We start from the raw sequence: 19,100 nt of genomic DNA on the forward strand, positions 1-19,100 counted from the left end.
CGTTCTGTCGCGTCAGACCGCCGTTCTCCAGGAACCACTCGAAGCCATCGCAGTCCAGTACGCGGGCCCACTGGTAAGAAGAGTAATCAGCAGAGTACGCTCACTGGAAGATGTGCAGGAAGTGACCGCTGTGGTAGCGCGGGGGGACGGCAGGGAGGTCCACCGCGTAACTCCGCAGCGCAGCCTGCTCCTTCTCCTCCACGCTGTGAAACTCCTTCGCATCGGAGACGGTGTGCTAGTGCATGTCGATAATGGACGCCTTTGTCACTTCAAGGTGACGAAAGCCCGCACCGTACGTCTCAGCAGCGCGCACGCGGCCCACAGGTGCCTGCGTAATGGGCTCCCTCGTCTCGCAGTGGATCGCATAGTCGCGCAGCACCTCGTCGTACATCGCCCAGTGCTCGTTGACCTGCTTCAGTTCCCCCTTGCCAGCGTCGTCCAGACCAGCACCCGCTTTGCGAATCTGCTCTTCGTAGTACACCACGAGGCGCAGGTCCTCGCCGGCCAGCCCACCACGGTCGTCGTACACAGCTTTAGTGCGGTGATCGAGAGAAGGGTCGAGGTAGATCTTGACTGTGTAAGCGGAAAACTCAGCGGCATAAGTCTCCTCCAGGTGCTGCATCTCGGGGTTGGTGTGTGAGGCGCAGATGTTATGGAAAGCGAGGCGGGGACGCACCAGCAACGTGCCCGTCTTCTCTGTACAAAAGCGGGGGCGTCGTGCTCTACCTTGAGCTTACCGAAGGCAGGGTATCAGGACTATAGCGTGCCCCGCACCAACAGAGGATTGGGGGACATCTTTCCGTGGAAATGTGGGTTTAAACGACTGGAAAGGGGAGATAAAAAGAAGAAGAGCCTCAGCGTTTAGACGGTAGGGAGATGCTTTTTCAATAGCTATGCAAGAGAGGTGCGGTGTAGGTACACGAAAGAGCGAACTTGATAGTCGTGAAGAGTGGCGTGTATCACTATTGAAGTCTACCGCAGTGCACACGAGAATTGGTGGTGATGGAGAAGAAAAAATATATGTGAGGACGGAAGACAAACGGAGGTGGAAACTGCAGGGGGTGAGGCGCAACCACGATGCCCAGTTGTAAAACCTCTAACAAGTGCAGGTCACATTACTGGCTGTGTCTGATTGAGAGGCTTCATACGCGGTGCAACAGCTCTTTTTATGTGATCCCCACGACATTCGATCCTGTACCCGCTTGCTGGTGCCCCCATTTGAGGAGCTCGCACGGTTTCAGAACTGCTTGACTTCTTTCTCTGTACGACATGATGGCAGAGAGCCGTTTCTTTTTCAATTTCCACTTTCCTACATTACAGCCCTTAGAGACGTGCTGTCACGGTTTCAATGAAAAGACTATCCATCGCATCCGCCACCGCCTCCTCGCTCATCTCACGCACCATCAGCGCACGTGCCCGCTGCCCCACACGCCGCGCGTGCTCCGGGTGTTGCAGCACATACCGCATCAGCTCCGCCGTCTTCTCTCGGCTCGGCACAGCCATTTTCATCCCCTCCTTGTACCTGTACGGTGAGTCGGGTGCGATCTCCTCCAGCCCGTCCAGCGGGATGCGGAAGCACGTGTCCGGTGTGATGAAGCCGCGCAGCCCACTCCACTCCGTGAGCAGCACCGGCAGCCCCATCGACATCGCCTCCGTCGCCGGCAGCCCCCAGCCCTCCGCCTTTGACGGGAACACGAAGGCGTCCGCACTCGCGTACAGCTGTGTCAGCTGCGGGCCGCTCATCGAAGTGCATAGCACCACAACATGAGGGAGGTCCTCGACCCCCCGCATGCCGTGCAGATGGCCCATCATTCCCCACCTCTCAATAAAGTGCACTAAATCGGAGCACCTGGCGTCCTCCGCGTAGCGATTCTTAAACTGTGTTTTGATCACCAGCGTCGTGCGGCCGCGCAGCTCCGGTGGGGCGTGCGGGCCAAAGGCGTCCCAGTACGCACCGAGCAGCACATCCCACCCCTTCCGAGCCTCCCACTTGAAGTTCGATAAGAACACGTAGCGCTGCAGCCGCTCCTCCGGCGCTAGATCTGGCAGACTGTCGAAACTGGCCGTGTCGCCTGGAGGGATTGTGATGGGCTCACGCTCGTAGTTTGCCGGGTCGAAGTCGTACACGTCCACCGCCTCCGGCACGACGCGTATCTTCGCCGGATCGATGCCGTTGCGGCGGTAGATCGTGGCGAAGAAGTCCGCCGTGGCCCAAATTTGGTCCCGCGACTCCCGCAGCGGTTGGACCCAGTTGGGTGGGATGTTGGACAGCTCGCTGAGGCTGCGAGCGATCTTCACGCTCACCACACTACCTTGCGTGGGGAGGTGGGCCGTATTACGATAGGCACGCATATGCAAGAAGAACACGCGGGCCCGCCGTTTCAACTCCTCATGCCAATACGAATCATCAGCTTCCGTGCCCACCGGCGCCGACAACACACGATTGTAGCGGCTTGTGTGGTAGGCCGCGTCCAGCACAGCGCCGCCTGGTTTCTGACACACCTGCCTTCCGATATGGGTGCGAATCGCGTACCGCTCCATCAAGGGCCGGATGTAGCCCATCGCCTCTCGGTTGAGGCCACAGCAGGCACAGGGAAAGTCGGTCTCATAGGAGATTACGGCCGGGAAATGCGAAGGGACAGCGGTGCTGTTCCACATTCGCAGCTGTGTCTGGCGGGTGCGCCACGGCTGCCCCACGCGGCGTCGCTGGAGCCCCGCGAGCAGCGGATGCATTCGCCTTCCGTACGCGTCGCGGAGAGAGAAAAGGGCAGAGAAGAGGCTCTGGACTATCGGGCTGCTGCGCCCCGCCGTAAGGTCGTCCCGCAGCACCGCCACGCCGCGGCTGCTCCACACCTGCCAGTCCGGGTACACCTCCTGCATCCGCAGCGACAGCGCCCACCCCCCGCGGTCCGGCGCAGCCAGCACGTGATCGGGAAGCGTACTCGAGGGGTGCTGCGCGCCGCTTACGGAGAGGGCGCCTGCGAGGCCGCCGACGGCGTTGTAGAGGCTGCGGCTGAAGATACCGCAGTTCAGCGACACCGCGTCCACCACCTCCTCCCACGAGGCGCGTTGATCCGTGGCGAGGTACCCACTGAACCGCCGCGCCAGAAAAGGCACCAGCATCGCCGCGTCGTAGGTGCTGCCCACAATGGCTGCCTTCTCCAGCACCTGCAGGCGTTGCAGGTCGTGCGGCGACAGCTCCGCTCGTACCAGACCGGGCGGAAAGAGGGAAGGCGAGCCGGGCTGCTCCGCCGTTGCCAGGATGGTGCACTGCGCCGCCGCCACACGACCGCCGTTGCGCGTCGTCGCCGTCCGCAGCAGCGCATCCAACAGCCCCGTCCCCGCGCGCCGCGCCTCCGACGCATCGTCCGGCTCCGTGTACGCCATCCTCGACGCGCTCAAGAAGGACGGCAGCACCACAAAGTGCGTCCCCGCACCCCCGCCGCGCGTCCGCAGACCCGCGTCCACCAGCACCTCCAGCATCTCCGCCGGCTCCTTGTCGTAAAGCGAGTCGCCGTCTTCCACCGCACGCGCCACCACCGTCACCGCCTCCGCCAGGCACCGCGCACCTCTGCCGTCGCTCGCGTTCGCCAGTCGCAGGGCCGAGCGCACCGACGCAGCACTCACTTCCCACGTCCGCCACCGCGCACCGGACGTCAGCGACCCGCCCGCCTCGGCCGCCGCCACCGCCGACCCCGCCGTCGTCGAGCCCTTCGCCAACACGCCACGCACCGCACTCCGCACCGCAGTGGCCGACACGCGACTCACGACGACTGCGTGCGCCGCCACCGGTACCGCCGCTCCGTCGGCCGCGCGGTAGCACAGTGCCGCCTCCGACAGCAGCAGCGGCTGCAGCAGCTCACGCAGTAACTCCACTCCTGTGCTGTTGCTCAGCGGGTAGCCGACGAGCGGCATAATGAGCGCAATGGGGTTGGCCTTCCCTGACTCCACCTGCACGGGCTGCACCGGTACGATCTTTACGTTTGGGACTGTGATGATGCTTCCAATCGAGTTATAAAGGATGCACATCATAATTATAATAGTAGTTGCGGTTGTGACCAGCTTCGCGTAGTAAATGCGTCCTCTTGCAGAAATCCTGTTGTGGGCAGCGGACTTGCGCTTGGCCGAGGGCGGCGTCACCGGCGCTGCAGGGCCACGACGGAGACGCTGACATGGACCAGATTGTGATGACGGCGGCACCACCACCGCCTCGTCACCGCTGACACCCGGAGGCCCACTGCTACCCTTTCCCATGGCGTTTACGGAAACGATTCTGCAAGCAGAAAAAAAAAGAAACTACGAGAGGAATGCTTCAACATGCACTAAATGAAAAAGAACCGCTGGAAGTCCGTCTAGCTTTCGGAAAGGAGAAGGCGGTGCGTACGCCTGCGCACCAAAGAGAGGAGACGGTGTGTAACAAAAGCCTGCACCGACTGTATGCGTGAGGTTGGCGCAAAGGAGCACGTAGCACGACCAGAAACCTGCAGTTTGGGGGAAAAATAAGAAAAGGCAGTTAAAAAGAAACAATGAAGCAGCGAAATTATAGCACTCGCTGAGGTGCTTTGCGACAAGCAATCACGACTGGGTCGAGTCGTGTGCGTAACGGTGTGTCCACGGTATCTACTTCTTTTTATCGTCAACAGCACCGCAACTCGGACTTGAAAATACCCAGGAAAATGAACAATGAAGGAAAGCACTATAGAATAATAAAAAGATGAACAATGAACAACAAAAATTAGAAAACAATAAAATAAGAAAATAACAAACCAGATCAACAGTTGTATGATTGGATCTTTGAGCTCACGTAGGGACTATCGTAAACTCGTGGAGATCACGCTGAACCGGCGCCGCCTTTCTGGAGAATGAGGGGGGGGGGGGCGCGGTGGTGCGAAGGAGACGAAGGCGATGGGGACAAATGCGAGAAGAGTGAGCAGAGGAACACAAGAAGAGAGACGGAAGGAAACACACAGTCCACGCGGGCACCAAGTCACGCCCGAGGCGGAGACAGGCATTAAAAAGCGTAAGTATTTACAGCAACCAGCCGCGTAACGCCTGTTGCGGCAGACCGTTGAGAAGGGCAACCATTCGCGCATGGCACTTCATCATCGTCATGCTATGTGCTTGCATCTGGTTCTTATGGGCTGACAAACACAGGTCCGGCGGGATCCGTACGACGCGTGCACGCCCCGTGTGCGAGGAGCACGCGCGAGAAGTATATCACCTCGCGGGTGTGTGGGGGGGAAACGGTACGGGCTTCACGCTCGTCAGCCGGGCATGCGGAAGGAAACACACACTACAAAGGTAGCAAATCAATCCAGCAGCGCTCGCAACGACACCGAGCACGCAAACAAAAAATAGAGGGGCTTCTTGTCTCCGTGTGTGAGTCGTTTCGGCGAAAAAGCGGAGTGCTCTGCAAAGGACCTACTCGTCGGCATCTCGGTCTCCTCACGCTGCTCTGAAGCTAAATTCTCAATCACCACGTTGAACCGTTCCTTGCGGTACTGGTCCATGGGTACACGACGCGGCATTACTTCGTCAATCGCGGTCCGGCGATGCCTGTGGTCCGTGTTATCTTGAGACGGGATAGGAAAAGGAAGAAACAAGTCTTAATCCTCCTCAATGCATCTCTGTCCTTGACCTATATGCGGATACCGTGTCATGATGCACACCTCGTTCAGCGGCAGAATAGGAACAAGAAAGCCTTCCAAAAACACGAGTCGCTCAACGATGGCACCGCTGATGCGGCTGGCTTCGTCACCGATTTGAGAACGTCCCTTGGCCAGAATGGAAAAAATAGAGAACGACACCATTGCGTAATGCCATGGCTGCTGGCTCCCCGCTTTCCCCTGGAGAAGGGTAGCCAACCGAAGCGCCACGTGGAGGTGATTAGCGTCGCTGCGGATGCCATACCTGAAAGCGCCAAGACAGCAACAAGAAGAAAGTTGATCAGGGAGCAAGGAGGGTGACGCTGTAGCGCGGAATGACAGTCGAAGCAATACAAACGATAAAGCAAGTGCTTGGCCTTCCATCCCACCTACCACACTCACAGAGAAAGAAGTACAAAGCAATCACCAAAAAAAAGAAACAGAAAAAGTGGAGGGGCGTGCTATGCGATGACCTCAATCCGGACTCTGACCTCCTCCACAGCCGCCCTCCAGCTGCAGTGAGCTCTGACGGCGAGAATAGGTGAAAGCAATGAACCTTTAGTTGTCTCTTCCGTGAAGATATTTGTGGACATCTTCCTGCCTCACCACTCACCACTAAAGTGGGTTTTGCTCGATGAAGGATCGTCAGCTGCAGTGAATAGGGTGATGAGAAAGTGATGTCACGATATGAAAAACAAGTCGCCAGTTAAAGGAGAGCGCTTAATAAGTCTTCAGTTCTTGAGTACCTCCAGCTTGTGAGCAGGCCAGAGGGACGCATAGGAGAGAAAGGGGCAAATCAAGGCAGGAAAAGAAAGGAGGACATAGTACCACAGCGCCGGGATCAATGAAAAGGTGGGATCGAAATAGGTTAGCGCAAATCACATGAGATTCGTCACGGCCTTGTCATGCACTCCTTTTCCAGCACGATTCCCATAACTGATGCTCGAGACTTCTGCATCATAATACAGTGGGTGTCATTTTCCAACCTCTTTTCGCCCCAAAGGCACTCTTGCCCTTGCAGTCGCTTGTGATGAATTTTCATTCTTCTGTTCTCTCTCCTCAGGGTGGAGGTCAGGTAGGGTAGGAAGGGTAAATCAATAGGGGAAAAAAGGGGCTGAAACAAAAATAGAGCTCTATGGACTGTGCTTCTGCATTCCGTTGTTGTCGAAGTGGCTTCAACAGAGGTGCAACAGCACGTACGGCACACACACGCACACATGCGGATATACACGTCTTACGCGTAGCCGTACAGGATGTGGCCGCGCTTGCGCAGCGCGTTCACGACGTCCGACGCCGTCACCGTCTTCTTGCGCGCGTACTCGGTGTACGCGGTGCTGGAGCGCACGACGTCCTCGACGTAGGCCTTCAGCACGCGGCGCACCTCCTCGTAGATCTCGCTCGAGATGCGCTTCACGCCACCACGGCGGGCCATGCGGCGGATGGAGCCGCGGGTGATGCCGCGGATGTTGTCGCGGAGCACCTTCTTCTGGCGCTTCTGGCTGCCCTTGGCATCAGCGGAACGCTTTCCCTTGGCCATTTTCGTTGAGTGCTTAAGTGGATGGAGTTGGAAAGAAATCTGCAGAACGCGATCTGTCGACAGCGTGCCGTGTGTGGTGAAGAAATCGAGGCGGAAAGCATGCATTGAAGAAGCGCCATACACAACAGAAAAGAAGGGATAAAGAACGGTAGCACGAAGGACGGCGCGAATACGAAACAACATGCGCTGAGAGCACAGTAGTACCTCCTGCGCGGTTCACGCTGAGTCACGATCAACAGACTCGGAGGGTGGCAAATACTTCTTAAGAGTGCACGTGTTCAAGTCACGCAGCTGCGTCATGAGTTCTTGTCGTGCTTTATCTTTTCAGCTACTAAAGCAACAATGGCATGGAGGCGGCGAGCCCGTACGTGGAAGACGCTAAATGAAAGAGCAAATAGAAACAGAGGAGAACAACAAAAAAAAAAAAAAGCAAAGAGTCGCGTTACACTGGCTCAAACTGGTTGAGTGTGGTACTTCAGGTATTTCACCGCGTTGTGATCGTCTGCGTTTCGCAGCACAGGCTCCAGCGCATCCTTCACCTTGGCGTGGTAGTCGTTCACCCACTGCCGCTCCGCCTCTGTGAGGGCCCCAGCGTCGATCAAGTCGCGGCAGAGGGGTGCCATTGTCAGGTGGGTGAGTGTGTAGAAGCCGGTCGGGCTGCACTTGGTCGGACACTCCACCACCTCCTCCAGGTTCTCAATCCGGATGCCGTAGTGGCCTTCCTTGTAGTAGCCCGGCTCATTCGACACGACGCAGTGCAGTTCCATGTTCGCATCGGTGGGGTTGGGGCGAATGCCAATGCCAAAAGGACCTTCGTGCACGTTCAGGAAGGAGCCAACGCCGTGCCCGGTGCCGTGTGCGTAGTCGAGGCCGACGTTCCACAGCGCTGTGCGAGCCAGCGTATCGAGGCGGGCGCCGTTCGTCCCCTTCGGGAACACGGCGCTGTTCACGGCGATGTGGCCCTTCAGCACCAGCGTGTAGGACTCCCGCACCTCCGCGCTGGGCGGCGCGAAGCTGATGGTGCGCGTCACGTCCGTCGTGCCGTCCCAGTACTGCGCCCCGCTGTCGATGAGGTAAAGCTGATCTTTGCGGATAAGCGCGGAGTTCGTCTCCGAGGGGCTGTAGTGGCACATGGCCGCGTTGGGGCCCGTCGACGATATAGACTCAAAGCTCAGCTGCACGAAGCGGCTGTCAAGTCGCCGAAAGCTCTCCAACTTGGTGGCCGCATCGTACTCGTTCAGGTCTGTGACACCCTTGTGGAAGATCTCATTATGGAGCCACGCGAGGTAGCGGGTCAGCGCGGCGCCGTCGCGCACGTGGCACTCGCGAAAGCCCTTCAGCTCGACCTCGTTCTTAATCGCCTTCAGCTTCTGCGCCGGCCCGCACAGCACCCGCACCGTCTCCACACCGACTTCTTGCAGGATGCGGTACACCGCCTCACTTGTTTGCCGTTCATCGACAAGCGCCTTGCGGCCCTTCGGCAGCTTCTTCAGATCGCCTTGAAACTGCTCATAGGGCAGAAAGTCGATGTAATCGGCGCACGTGTCGCGCACCTCGTCCGTCACCTTCGCCAAATTGACGTAAAGGCGCACCTTCTCCGATTCCTTATCGATAACAGCATATGAATAAAACACCGGGTTGTAGTCCACATCCGCGCCGCGCAGGTTGGTGAGCCACGCGATCTCGTCCAGCGCCGATAACACCAGCAGATCACACTTCTTTTTATCTAGTTCGCGCAAGAGAGCGTGTCGACGCTCCACGCACGTCGCACCGCAGTACTCCGCAGGCCGCACGTACATGGGCCGGACGTCCTTCTCAGGCGGCATCATGGCCTGCACAACGTTCTCCACCGAGTGCAGCGCCACCTTCTTCTCGAGCTTCTCCCATTCTGCGACATTCACGAGATAAGGGTGGAGGCCCACGCTTGCGCTGGGGCCGAGATGGTCCACCACCCAGTCCTCCAACGTCGGGGTCTCCGGCGTTCCCATCTTCATTAAATCGAATTCAGGGTACAGTTGCTCCGCGGCCGTCGTCCAGTAACGACCGTCGGTCCACAGCAGCGCATTATCCATCGTGATCAACGCCGTGCCGGCGCTGCCGTGAAAATTGGAGACAAAGGCACGCGCTTGCAGATGCTTTGCAACGTACTCGCTGTTGTGGGCGTCGCTGCTGGGCACTACGAGGGCACGGAGGTTGCGGCGCCGCATTTTCTCCCGCACCTTGCGGAGCACATCGGCACCAGAAACCTTCATTTTGGAAACGGCAAGGGCTCCAAGCCAGATGCCACGGGTTGTCTGCTGTGCAGGGCGTTATTATGTTTTCTTGGAGAGAGAGACAAGTGCCACTCGTGCAGGCGCTGGGTACAGAACGTTCTTGCGCAGACGATTGCAGTGGAGTGGGACAGCAACACGACGAGCCGCACGCGTGTTTACTTCTACGTGTTTCTCCTTCTGCCGTAGTGAGATTACTTGGCCAAAATAAACAAAAGTGAGTTGAAGCGCAAAACAGCCCCGGCGTTTGAGACTACGGTACCACCTTAAAGTGCACAAAGCGGAGTTAACAACGAGAGAGACGGCAGGGAAGTGCAACACGCTGCGAGACACACGATGCTTCTTGACGCGTAGGCCTAGAATAGGGTGGTACAATCCATCCATTCGAAATAGCTGAAGGTCCTTTTTTTACTTTCTTTGAAAGCGCATCAGCATTCGGCTGTGCAAGGAAGTAATTAGAGTAGGACTACCAGACGGAGACATTTGGTGTGATTTCGATTTCTGTTGTCCTTTACGATAATGTTGGCAGCGTCGCGCACAGGGTCGCTGGCTTTACAACAGATCCTGAGCAAGTTTTCTACGCCACGTCCACGGTTCAACCACCATAGCAGAAGAAGGAAAAGAGAGGAGAGAGAGCAACTGTACAGACCCGCCTCGCTCTGCGCAGACGATGAGCAGCGGAAGTAGCGTTGGCGGAACAAGAAACCTTCAGTCACACGCGGCGACGTGAAAGTGGAAGCGCAACCGCAACCTCTCCCCGTTCTTCTCAGCTATGTCCCGTCAAAGAATAGAATAACGGGTGCAGGGCCAAACAGCGAGTTCGTCAACGAATGAATTTCTCAGGCAGACACGAACGATGCTTCCTCTCCTTTAACTTCTCTTGAACTTCAGCGGAATTGTGCAGTGCCTCGCTGCTGATCAGCACCACAACGGAGGGCATACACCCCACGCACAACGATCAGGAAAATGCCCACGGCCGCCAGCACGGTGGCTAATGTACAAGGTAAAAGAAAAAGAACGCAATGATCCAAGTCCTCCCCGGACCGTTACCGATCGCCTACAGCTGGACATCTGACGCTGCAAGGGAGAGAAATGGCCATCGACGAGCGTCATAGCGGATCACGCAAGGGAAGTCATCGGTCACCTCCCGCGACGTGAATCTGCCTCTGCGGCCCCCGCGATAATCCATCTGATGGGCCGCGGTGTCTTCGCCCTCGCGGTGATGGCATCTGGTCTCACTGGGATGGATTCGCCACCGGTGGTTGTGGCTGTTGTTGTTCCCCAGATGTGATTCGAAAAGGAAAGATAAAACAAGAATAAAAAAATTCGGTGCGAGAGGAGAGAGAAGAAAAGAAGTGCCGCTCCGCACACGAACCGCATCGTCTATTTTCTCCTGCAAAGGTGGTAAGGGGGGAGGGGGGAGGGGCGGAAGACTCGGAAGCGGACCATCATTGAAGCTACAACGACCCGCGAAACCCTTCTGCATTCCATAAAGGCCCTTTTTCCCGTCACCGTTTCACTCCTCCTCTGAAAGGTGAAGATGCAACGAGAACGCATTATTTGTCATCCGAGGCACACGCTCTTTCCAGCTGTCCCATCATCGGCGTAGGTTGTCAGGTAAGAAAAGTTTCCTTAACGAAACAGAGAGACATCGTGGATGAAGGATCCGTCTAACGTCACAGTAAAAATCTCCTTTTCACTTGCTTTACTGTTTGTGTAATAGAGTGAGCTTATTTGTCACCGTTTTCCTTGAAGACAAGGAGAAACAAGCGTGTCGTGCAGCTCCTTTTGCGGAAAACTAAAACTAAAAATCAGAAAGGTTTCACTTACAGTTGTAGAGCTGGGCTTTAAAGTAGTATATAGAAGATCTGCCGGTAAAAGACGAACGCATAAAATCAAAAGAAACTATAGTTGTCGAAAAGAAAAATATGGAGAAAAGGGAAAAATAGTCTGAGCTAACGCTGCGAAATAATGAGCGGCTCGATACGGGGCGGTTCACTACGTTCTCTTTAATAGCAAAGAGCAGTAAAAGGCCGAACTCCTTGGGCGTGTTGGTGGGGCAAGCGACAGAGCAATATACCTGGGAGTCCCCAACACATCCTCCACCGAGGAGTGCGTTTTTCAAGTAGAAAACAAGCGCCGAAGCTCACAGACAGCGGAAAACGAGGAAAGCGAAAAAAGGAGGACAGCCCTTTATTTAAGAAGGAAAGATAGTTTTAAAAACGATCTCAGTGGTATGTGTGGGCAGCACCGTGTGCTCTACAACCTCGAGTCGATGATCAGAATCGCGAAGAAGATGATCAGCGCAACGAAGCGCACAGCCGGAATGATGCACAGCGCCGCCGACGTCTTGGGTTGACGATCCTTCAACACAATCGGCACAATGAAGGAGTAGATCGCACCCAAACACAGGAGGAGCACCGTGACGCACCGGCCCGCAAACTTCAGGTCCGTGCGATCGCGAATCAGCACAACGCTGGGGCGGAAGAAGAGTTCGCTGAAGTCGACAAGCATTGCGACAAATGAGAGGCAGCTCTCCACAAGGGTGAAGATGTACAGCGAGGCGTACAGCACCCTGTCGGCGCCCTTGCCTTTGTAGTCGTACGCGTGCTGCCACATCACGCCAGCCGTGATGACGGAGCCGATGGCGGTCACCAGCGCAACGCCGGTGACCACGATGCCAGCAATGCGGTAGGGTTCGTGGGCCGGGTCTTCCGTCACCATGCGGTGCAGGTAGGTGAGGTGACTGGACTCTGCCTTGTCGGAGTCGTGACCGTAGGGTTCCACCTTGAGCTTTTCGCTGCAGATAGGCTCCTCTTTTTCATTGCGCTGGTCGGAGGGGTCCTCGTTGTTGGCGGCAACCTTGGCGGACATCTTAGTCGGAGTAAGACAGTGGAGCTTGGTTAGCTTTAAAGGGGAAAACAAGAAAAAGGAAAGACGTTTAATAGCGTTGAGAGTCAGCGTAGGTGCGTGCACACTCTGCAAATGGTAGCAAAGGAGTACCGCGCAGATCCAACGTTTTATTTGGAAGAGGGGGGGGGGAGAGAGACGCAGGTAAATAAAGTCCATCAGCAAAACCGTTTCGAAAGGAGAGTCCTCTTCTGTTTCAAAGTGGGTAGGAAAGCACTCGTAGACATTTTTGATTGTGTAGAATAACGACGAGAATTAAGGCAGACGTACACGCATCTCCCGCCGCTCGAACGCAGAAGAGCGTCATCACTCCCCCCCCCCTCCTGTCCATTCATGCACGTGCTTTGGTCAAACAGAAGGAACACACGCGTCCACGCCCCACCTCAGCTCGGCAACAATTCTATTTTATGACTTTATCTTCCTTTTTCTTTCCTTTTGTATTGAATGTCATCCGTACGTTCCTTTGTTTGCCTGTTTAAACACAAAGATAGAACAATAATAATAGTAGAACAAAAGCACCTTCTGCGGATGTGCAACGGGAGCACTGCATGGCAAAGGGAGAGACAGAACGAAGGCGTTTCTTCTGTTTCTCTCGCGGTGGGTCGGACAGAACGCTGGTGAGGGAAACCGGCAGTGGGAACACGACAAAGAAGAAGAAACACAAAACGTTGTGGGTAGTGTTAGGTAACGTCGCTCCTCGCTTACGAGAATAACAAGCTTGGAAAACCCAAAGCCGGACGGATTAGTTAATAAAGAAAAGAAAAGATACGACAACGCACATTTTCTTCCGTTGACACGACCACGTGAGAGCGGAAACAAAAATAAACTTTTTTTCACGGAAGCTTTTGTGGTACACGTAGAGTAGAAGCAAAAAAAAAAGGCAGTGGCAAGGGATGACGAAACAAACAAACCAACAGAGGCGCCTCCGTCAGCGCGCTAACATCCATAAACAGCTCCGTAGAGTGTACGAAGACATTTACTTCTAAGCATATCCGAGGATAAATAATAAGGGGTTAGGATGGAGAAGGACGAGTATTTTGGTTACCAGACAACGTTTGCGAGTCACTGCGATGATGCACACCAAGGAAATGAGATAGAGAGAGAGAGGCACAAAGCCCACCAACCGTTCAATCGGATAAATGCAGCCTTCATGCACCACATTTGGGGTAAAGTCGAAGAAAAAATATGAAAACGAAGAAACCGCTGAACAAGACACACACGTCAGCGTCACACACCGTCAGAGGGTTTTTTTTTTTTGAGTAGAAAGAAGAAGCACGTACGAGTGAAAAAATTCTCAGAGAAGCGCGCAAAGCAGCTGTCAACCTCTAACGCGGAAACAGCTGAGGTCAGCTCTCAAAGAAACTTGCGACTTCGCGCAGACCTCGCGCGGGAAACCAAAAAGGCTCTCTCTCGCACCAAAAGAGGAAGAACACCTTTTCTTTCAAGGTAATGGTTTTTGACTGATTTTTTTTTAAAGGTGGTTTTGTGTGTTTAGCTCAACAGAAAGACGCCGGCCATCACAAACAGCGCGAGCACAATGAAGAGCTGCAGCTGCTCCTGGATGCGGGCGAGCAGCGACTCATCCTCGCTCTTCACGCGAACCACCTGCGTCGTGGAGGCGTGCTGCTCGCCGGTGACCTTGCGGTTCATGTACTTCTTGCGCTCGTCGAGCTCGAGATCGCCAATGCAGTACTTACCCATCATCTTGTACGCGTTGTCACTGTGCCCGTTGTCGGTGAAGGCCTCCGTAGCGTCGCCGCCGGCGTTGTAGAGGAGGATATCGCGGCCGCCGGGGTGCAGGTCGAGGAACTTCGTCACGTCGTACACCTTGTTGTTGATCACGAACCACGCCCCATCCGCCGACTTCTTCGTCGCAACCTCGCTCATCGAAATGAAGTGACGGCGCTCGCTTTCGGGCAGCTCGCCGACCTTCAGGTCGTCCAGCTTGCGCATGGCGCCTTTGCTGTGGTGCACCGCCTCGAACTCCTCCGTGGCGTCGCGGCCGATGTTCGCGAGGAGGACGTCACGGCCACCCGGGTGGTCGTCGTAGAACTTGGTGACATCGTAGATGGAGTTGTTGATGATGAACCAGCCGTTCTCCTTCTTGTTGTGCTGCGCCACTTCGGCTTTTGTGTAAGTCGCGGTCATGGCTGCGCTTTACGGAAAAAAATAGATGCGTTACAGTAAGTGTCAACAGAGAAAGAGAGAGAGAGGTCGAGGCCGGAGAGTGCGAAGTCAGCTGCTTGAGTGCTTGCCGTGTCGATCGCCAATTGAGTGTAGTAATGAACTAATGTATGGAAAGAGCTTCAATGAGAAATGAGCGATGGGGAGAAGAGCTTAAACCCTGCAGGACACGTGAAGACACCAGAGCCGGAGAGAGTCAGAGAGAAAGTTATAAAAAAGGGAGGCCGTCGATAGAAGCATTTGTGGACGGCGCCGCATAGCAGAGAGGAACGAGAAAGCGAAGCTGCAGCGTCAAATGGCGCCCGCCCTGCGGGCGGAGTCTGTTGCTGCAGCCATCGTGACAAAACGCGGCGTTAATGGGAAACGACACGCACATGAGCACGTCAAACTGAAAAGGAAAAAGAGTGGGCGGCCGGTGCTCTCCGTTGAGCGGAGACGCTTGATCATGAGAAACCACATCCGTGAACACGCCTCTCGAGGAACGATCTGTCATTTTCTGTTTGCTTATGTATCCGTTAGACGCGGTGCATTTCATTGCGTCGGACTCCCACATTCTTCGAGGTGCCGCGCCACCACGGCAAAAGCCTCACGGTAGATCAGACCGCCAAACTGATACGTCATATCAAACCCGCTTCCACCATCGGTGCCCAGCAGCGCGAGACAACGCTCCCCCTCAATCGCGCAGTTCACGTACACGGTCACCTGCGAGTGGAAGCGCTTCGCTACACCCCGGACAACCTTCTGGCTCAGGCCGCTGGCGAAGATGGACTGCACCGTTGTGTTCGTGCCAGCGGACAGGTCCTGCAGCGAGTCCGTTTCGAACTCCATCAACTGCGACGTGGAGACGCTGGTGCGATCGGCGGTGCTTGGGAGAGAGAGACCGACAGAGACGCTGCACGACCCCAGCCGCGGAACCGCGTAGCCAATGGGGCTCTCTGACACGTGCATCCAGAAGAAGCGCCCATCAAACGCGGTGACCTCGATCGTGGCGTACGTGATGAAGACAGCGGCGTCCCCGGTGGGTGCGTCCGCGCCTGCGTCGAAGCCGCCAGATTCAAGCGGCGGTGGTGCTGCGTAGTAAAACGGCACTCGCACCGCGTACACACGTGGCGCCACCATTGTTGTCGTGTCGCTGAGTATCCCCTGTTTCCCTTTCTTTCGATGGGACTCGACGAACTTCAAAATAGGCCGTTTGCTCTAGTTGGCACAACATGGCCAAAGCGACTCGGGAGCACCTCCCCGTTCAACGCACGGCGTATCCGAAGAGAGGCAGAAAGGAGGAGGAGCGTTGAAAGGACATGAAGACAGCACAAACCCCCGTTCTTTGAAAACGGGAGGGAGGCGGGGGAGAGACAGCGAGGAGCCCCTCTAGCATCAGCGCCGCACAGAAACTACCCGCAGCAGGCGCGCCTTAAGTCGCCCACACACACCTCGACGTGGGACGTCTCTTCTCTTCTGCTCTTCTCGCGGTATCACTTCAATGGCACATGGAAGATAAGAACAACACCACAGACGCACACACACACACACACACATCACCGGCTTCTCTGCCGAGGAACAATACAAGGAAAATAATATAGAAAGAAAAACCCATAAACGCCACAAGGGAGTTTCACGCTCGCTCGTCATCATTCGACGATCCCGACGCCGAGTCCTCCTCATCGTCGGAGGAGTCGAACGCCTTCTTACCTGGGGAGGAGGGGCTCGACACATTCTGCTGCCGCTGCTGCTGCTGCTGCACCAGGTTCGACACAAAGTCAGCGCCTTCGCCCAGTCCGCTGGCAGTACCGCCACGACCGACGACGCCCAGCTCGGCGAAGAGCGCACCGGTGGACAGGACGAACGCCTCACGCAGCAGTTTGTAGTTGGCGACCTTATCCAGCTCATGGACGATGCGCTTAAAAAACAAGCGCTCCAGTCGCTTGTCAATGGAAAGAATTCGCTTCACGCACTCCTCGTCCCTCACCAGCTCGTAATCGCACAGCTTGCGATACGCAAACATCAACACGGAGCACAGCGCGGGGATGACGGCGTCGTACGAGGGGGGCGCGGCGGTGTAGTCGAGCTGTCGCTGATCGAGAAACAAATACTTAATCTGCGACTCAATGTCCGCCGATGCGGTGGCCGAGATGGGGGCAGCGGACGGGGAGGCCGGCGCAGCTCCATCCACCACTGCGTCCATGTAAGTCTGCAAGAGAGACTTCAAATTTGGGGATAAATGCTGTCGGAAGCCCTTCAAGCTGCGCTGCGCCAGCGCTTTCGTGGCCGGACCGCCCGCGTAGGCCACATCCAGCTCCACCAAGAGTCCATAGAAGCACTCGACGAAGTCATCCCCACCAATCGGGATGAGTAGAATCTCCGACAGCGAGATCGCCAGCGCGGCGTAGCAAGGGAGGTAGGAGCGCGTCCAGTCCGCAGCGGAGCCGCTGCGCTGTTGAATGGCGGCGGGTGCGTTCGCAATTGAGATGGTGAGGAAGTCGCCGCCGCTGTCGCACGTTGAACCACCAGGCACGGCGGATGCCGACGACGCCGCTGGAGGGTCCGGCGAAGGACTTTGCTGGCCTAGTGAACTGCTCTTCGAAGAGGTCGGCCTGACGCTGCGGAGTGCCGCCGTAGCGCCCCGCTCCGCAGGCAGCCGAATGAGGCCCGCCGTGCTGTACTCCAGCCGATCCGTCGGCAGGCACGTCTGGGCGATGTTGAAGTACTTTCCGATATCGGAGAGATTCAGCTGCATTGTGTTCATCCACAGCGTCCCCTCCTCGCTGTGCAGCTCGATCAGGTACTCGAGAAACTTGACGCGCTTGTTGACGGCGAACTCCGTCAGCGCGGTGCGGCCCTCCACGCCTTTTATCTTCAGCACCTTCTTTAGCATAGCGCACGTACACTCACACAGAGAGAGAAAGAAAGAGAGAAAGAAACGGCCGCGGTGCGACGAGGACGGTGTGCCGCTCGAGGTGACACAGCCGTGAGGGACGCGCAACGTACAGCAGGAGAAGCAGATGGTGCTCCTTCTTAGTTCTCCCACGACAACGGTGCCGGTGCTTTGCAAAGGAGGTGTAGCGACTGCCTTACGGTGGGCGGCCAGCACAAAGAGAGAGTTGCGTTGCTTTGCGCGTGGCATGTGGAGAAGGGGATGAGAGAGAGAGGGAGGGGAAGTTAGGTGAGACACAAATGGTCGATTGAGTATACAGATGTCGATTTGTCCTCGAGCAACGGATACAGTCGGCGATAAATCGAAGGAAGGGTCCACTGTTGCTGAGGTCGACAGGAACCACGTTTGCACCACAATCAACACCGATCTCAAAACCGATCTCAACACACAAACGCCGAAGCACTGAACACGCTCAGTCCTTCCGATGCACTGCCGACATCGGCTCTTTCTTCCCCCACCACGCAACGCTGCGCTTACTCACCGTATGTACGCATTAGATCGTTGCTGTGCTTTCTTTTCCGGAGAACCGCACGGACGGAGAAGCTACGTGTAACGTGCTTAGCTGGTTCGTGCGTTCCGCGTGACGAGTCGTGGGAAGGAAAAAAAAAAAACAATGATAAAACGGATTAAGTCAATGCGATCGCTCAGAAAACAAAAGGTATGAAATGAAGGCAGCTGCAGCGGGTTGGCTCCGTGTTCTACGTGGATGGTGGCCGCCTCCGCACTCGAGGTTCGCCGCACGTGCAGATAAACGACGTTGCGAGCACAAACAGGGAAAAGAAAAAAGACAGCAAAAAACGCAAGACAGTTGGATGAAGAAAAATACGGTGACATAGAAGTCGAAAGAGACCGAACTGTTGCTACATCATAGGCGTAATTCATAAAGGAGAAAAGCGGGGAGAAAAAAGATATCGATTCGTTCAATAAGGAAGACCACTCAACGGGAACGCATAGGCGTTATGGCTGTTAGTTGTCTCCCTTCAGGCGCACACTGAACTTTTCTTTTGTAAAGCTCCTGCGCGAAGAAAAGAAGAAGAAGAACGGAGAAAGAAAATAAAACTGTACGAAGGACCGAAGTAACGTCGCACAAGTGAGACAGAAAGTTCGTATCTTTCCTTTTAAGAAGGAATCAGTGAATCACAACTTCCACCTTGCGTCACATGAAACAGTGAAGTCGATACGCACGCGGTTGTGACCTCCAACTTCTACGCCTCGAGACGAAAAGGGAATTAGAGGTGAAGGAGAATACTTGCAAGGGATAAACGTAGAAGAGGATCGGTGCCTTGCGGGATTCAATTCGTTGAGGTAACGCCCTCTACACAGTTGGCAACACAAATAATCATAATCATAATCATAATCACACTAAGGTGTCGGAGGGACGCGTTGAAGATGCGTCTCCGGGTGTGGATTCGCACACGCCGTTATCGTACGTGTACGTTAGTAAAATAGAGAAAAAACGGTTTCGCTCTCTTTGTGTGTTCTCCGCTGAGCGTCAGGACGACTCCCCGCAGAATAAATGCCGATGTGCCACAGGGCGACGCGACGCTGAAAGAAAGAATGGAAAAAAAGAAGAACGAGAAAGCGCGCGCGCACACACGCGCGCCGTAAAAAAAAAAAACAGG

At 55.6% G+C, this 19,100-nt stretch overlaps 9 protein-coding genes across 21 annotated transcripts; all 9 read right to left on the bottom strand.

The window, feature by feature from the left end:
* Nucleotides 1-235: 235 nt before the first annotated feature.
* ABB37_08846 (putative metallo-peptidase Clan MA(E) Family M3) lies at nucleotides 236-973 on the bottom strand (the record flags this gene model as incomplete). Its single annotated transcript, XM_015807965.1, has 1 exon — nucleotides 236-973. The coding sequence occupies exon 1, from the start codon at nucleotides 620-622 to the stop codon at nucleotides 236-238; it is 387 nt and encodes a 128-aa protein (XP_015653250.1). The 5' UTR covers nucleotides 623-973.
* A 350-nt stretch (nucleotides 974-1,323) lies between these two features.
* Nucleotides 1,324-4,856, bottom strand: ABB37_08847 (mannosyltransferase-like protein; the record flags this gene model as incomplete). The annotated part of the gene is made up of 1 exon (XM_015807966.1): nucleotides 1,324-4,856. The coding sequence occupies exon 1, from the start codon at nucleotides 4,252-4,254 to the stop codon at nucleotides 1,324-1,326; it is 2,931 nt and encodes a 976-aa protein (XP_015653251.1). The 5' UTR covers nucleotides 4,255-4,856.
* A 750-nt stretch (nucleotides 4,857-5,606) lies between these two features.
* ABB37_08848 (hypothetical protein) lies at nucleotides 5,607-6,398 on the bottom strand (the record flags this gene model as incomplete). Of its 2 annotated transcripts, none has more annotated exons than XM_015807968.1 (1): nucleotides 5,607-6,398. In XM_015807968.1, the coding sequence occupies exon 1, from the start codon at nucleotides 6,027-6,029 to the stop codon at nucleotides 5,607-5,609; it is 423 nt and encodes a 140-aa protein (XP_015653253.1). In that variant the 5' UTR covers nucleotides 6,030-6,398. The 2 variants fall into 2 exon arrangements, with proteins under 2 accessions (XP_015653253.1, XP_015653252.1); XM_015807967.1 differs by having other exon boundaries at nucleotides 5,607-6,392.
* Nucleotides 6,399-6,879: 481 nt separating this feature from the next.
* ABB37_08849 (histone H4) lies at nucleotides 6,880-7,250 on the bottom strand (the record flags this gene model as incomplete). Of its 3 annotated transcripts, none has more annotated exons than XM_015807971.1 (1): nucleotides 6,880-7,250. In XM_015807971.1, the coding sequence occupies exon 1, from the start codon at nucleotides 7,180-7,182 to the stop codon at nucleotides 6,880-6,882; it is 303 nt and encodes a 100-aa protein (XP_015653256.1). In that variant the 5' UTR covers nucleotides 7,183-7,250. The 3 variants fall into 3 exon arrangements, with proteins under 3 accessions (XP_015653256.1, XP_015653255.1, XP_015653254.1); XM_015807970.1 differs by having other exon boundaries at nucleotides 6,880-7,236; XM_015807969.1 differs by having other exon boundaries at nucleotides 6,880-7,195.
* Nucleotides 7,251-7,634: 384 nt separating this feature from the next.
* ABB37_08850 (aminopeptidase P1 putativemetallo-peptidase Clan MG Family M24) lies at nucleotides 7,635-10,846 on the bottom strand (the record flags this gene model as incomplete). 4 transcript variants are annotated; one of them, XM_015807975.1, is made up of 1 exon in its annotated part: nucleotides 7,635-10,846. In XM_015807975.1, the coding sequence occupies exon 1, from the start codon at nucleotides 9,432-9,434 to the stop codon at nucleotides 7,635-7,637; it is 1,800 nt and encodes a 599-aa protein (XP_015653260.1). In that variant the 5' UTR covers nucleotides 9,435-10,846. The 4 variants fall into 4 exon arrangements, with proteins under 4 accessions (XP_015653260.1, XP_015653259.1, XP_015653258.1 ...); XM_015807974.1 differs by having other exon boundaries at nucleotides 7,635-10,721; XM_015807973.1 differs by having other exon boundaries at nucleotides 7,635-9,718.
* A 233-nt stretch (nucleotides 10,847-11,079) lies between these two features.
* On the bottom strand, nucleotides 11,080-13,345 carry ABB37_08851 (hypothetical protein). Of its 4 annotated transcripts, none has more exons than XM_015807979.1 (1): nucleotides 11,080-13,345. In XM_015807979.1, the coding sequence occupies exon 1, from the start codon at nucleotides 12,324-12,326 to the stop codon at nucleotides 11,712-11,714; it is 615 nt and encodes a 204-aa protein (XP_015653264.1). In that variant the 5' UTR covers nucleotides 12,327-13,345; the 3' UTR covers nucleotides 11,080-11,711. The 4 variants fall into 4 exon arrangements, with proteins under 4 accessions (XP_015653264.1, XP_015653263.1, XP_015653262.1 ...); XM_015807978.1 differs by having other exon boundaries at nucleotides 11,080-12,432; XM_015807977.1 differs by having other exon boundaries at nucleotides 11,080-12,430.
* A 508-nt stretch (nucleotides 13,346-13,853) lies between these two features.
* ABB37_08852 (putative mitochondrial Cytochrome b5-like protein) lies at nucleotides 13,854-14,707 on the bottom strand (the record flags this gene model as incomplete). Of its 3 annotated transcripts, none has more annotated exons than XM_015807982.1 (1): nucleotides 13,854-14,707. In XM_015807982.1, exon 1 carries the CDS (start codon nucleotides 14,508-14,510, stop codon nucleotides 13,854-13,856), a length of 657 nt encoding a protein of 218 aa, XP_015653267.1. In that variant the 5' UTR covers nucleotides 14,511-14,707. The 3 variants fall into 3 exon arrangements, with proteins under 3 accessions (XP_015653267.1, XP_015653266.1, XP_015653265.1); XM_015807981.1 differs by having other exon boundaries at nucleotides 13,854-14,699; XM_015807980.1 differs by having other exon boundaries at nucleotides 13,854-14,650.
* A 370-nt stretch (nucleotides 14,708-15,077) lies between these two features.
* Nucleotides 15,078-15,782, bottom strand: ABB37_08853 (hypothetical protein; the record flags this gene model as incomplete). Of its 2 annotated transcripts, none has more annotated exons than XM_015807984.1 (1): nucleotides 15,078-15,782. In XM_015807984.1, the coding sequence occupies exon 1, from the start codon at nucleotides 15,663-15,665 to the stop codon at nucleotides 15,078-15,080; it is 588 nt and encodes a 195-aa protein (XP_015653269.1). In that variant the 5' UTR covers nucleotides 15,666-15,782. The 2 variants fall into 2 exon arrangements, with proteins under 2 accessions (XP_015653269.1, XP_015653268.1); XM_015807983.1 differs by having other exon boundaries at nucleotides 15,078-15,744.
* A 376-nt stretch (nucleotides 15,783-16,158) lies between these two features.
* On the bottom strand, nucleotides 16,159-17,653 carry ABB37_08854 (hypothetical protein; the record flags this gene model as incomplete). Its single annotated transcript, XM_015807985.1, has 1 exon — nucleotides 16,159-17,653. The coding sequence occupies exon 1, from the start codon at nucleotides 17,416-17,418 to the stop codon at nucleotides 16,159-16,161; it is 1,260 nt and encodes a 419-aa protein (XP_015653270.1). The 5' UTR covers nucleotides 17,419-17,653.
* Nucleotides 17,654-19,100: the final 1,447 nt, after the last annotated feature.

The sequence above is a fragment of the Leptomonas pyrrhocoris genome (assembly GCF_001293395.1).
Source record: "Leptomonas pyrrhocoris isolate H10 chromosome Unknown, whole genome shotgun sequence".
In the NCBI taxonomy this organism is placed as follows: Eukaryota; Euglenozoa; class Kinetoplastea; order Trypanosomatida; family Trypanosomatidae; genus Leptomonas; species Leptomonas pyrrhocoris.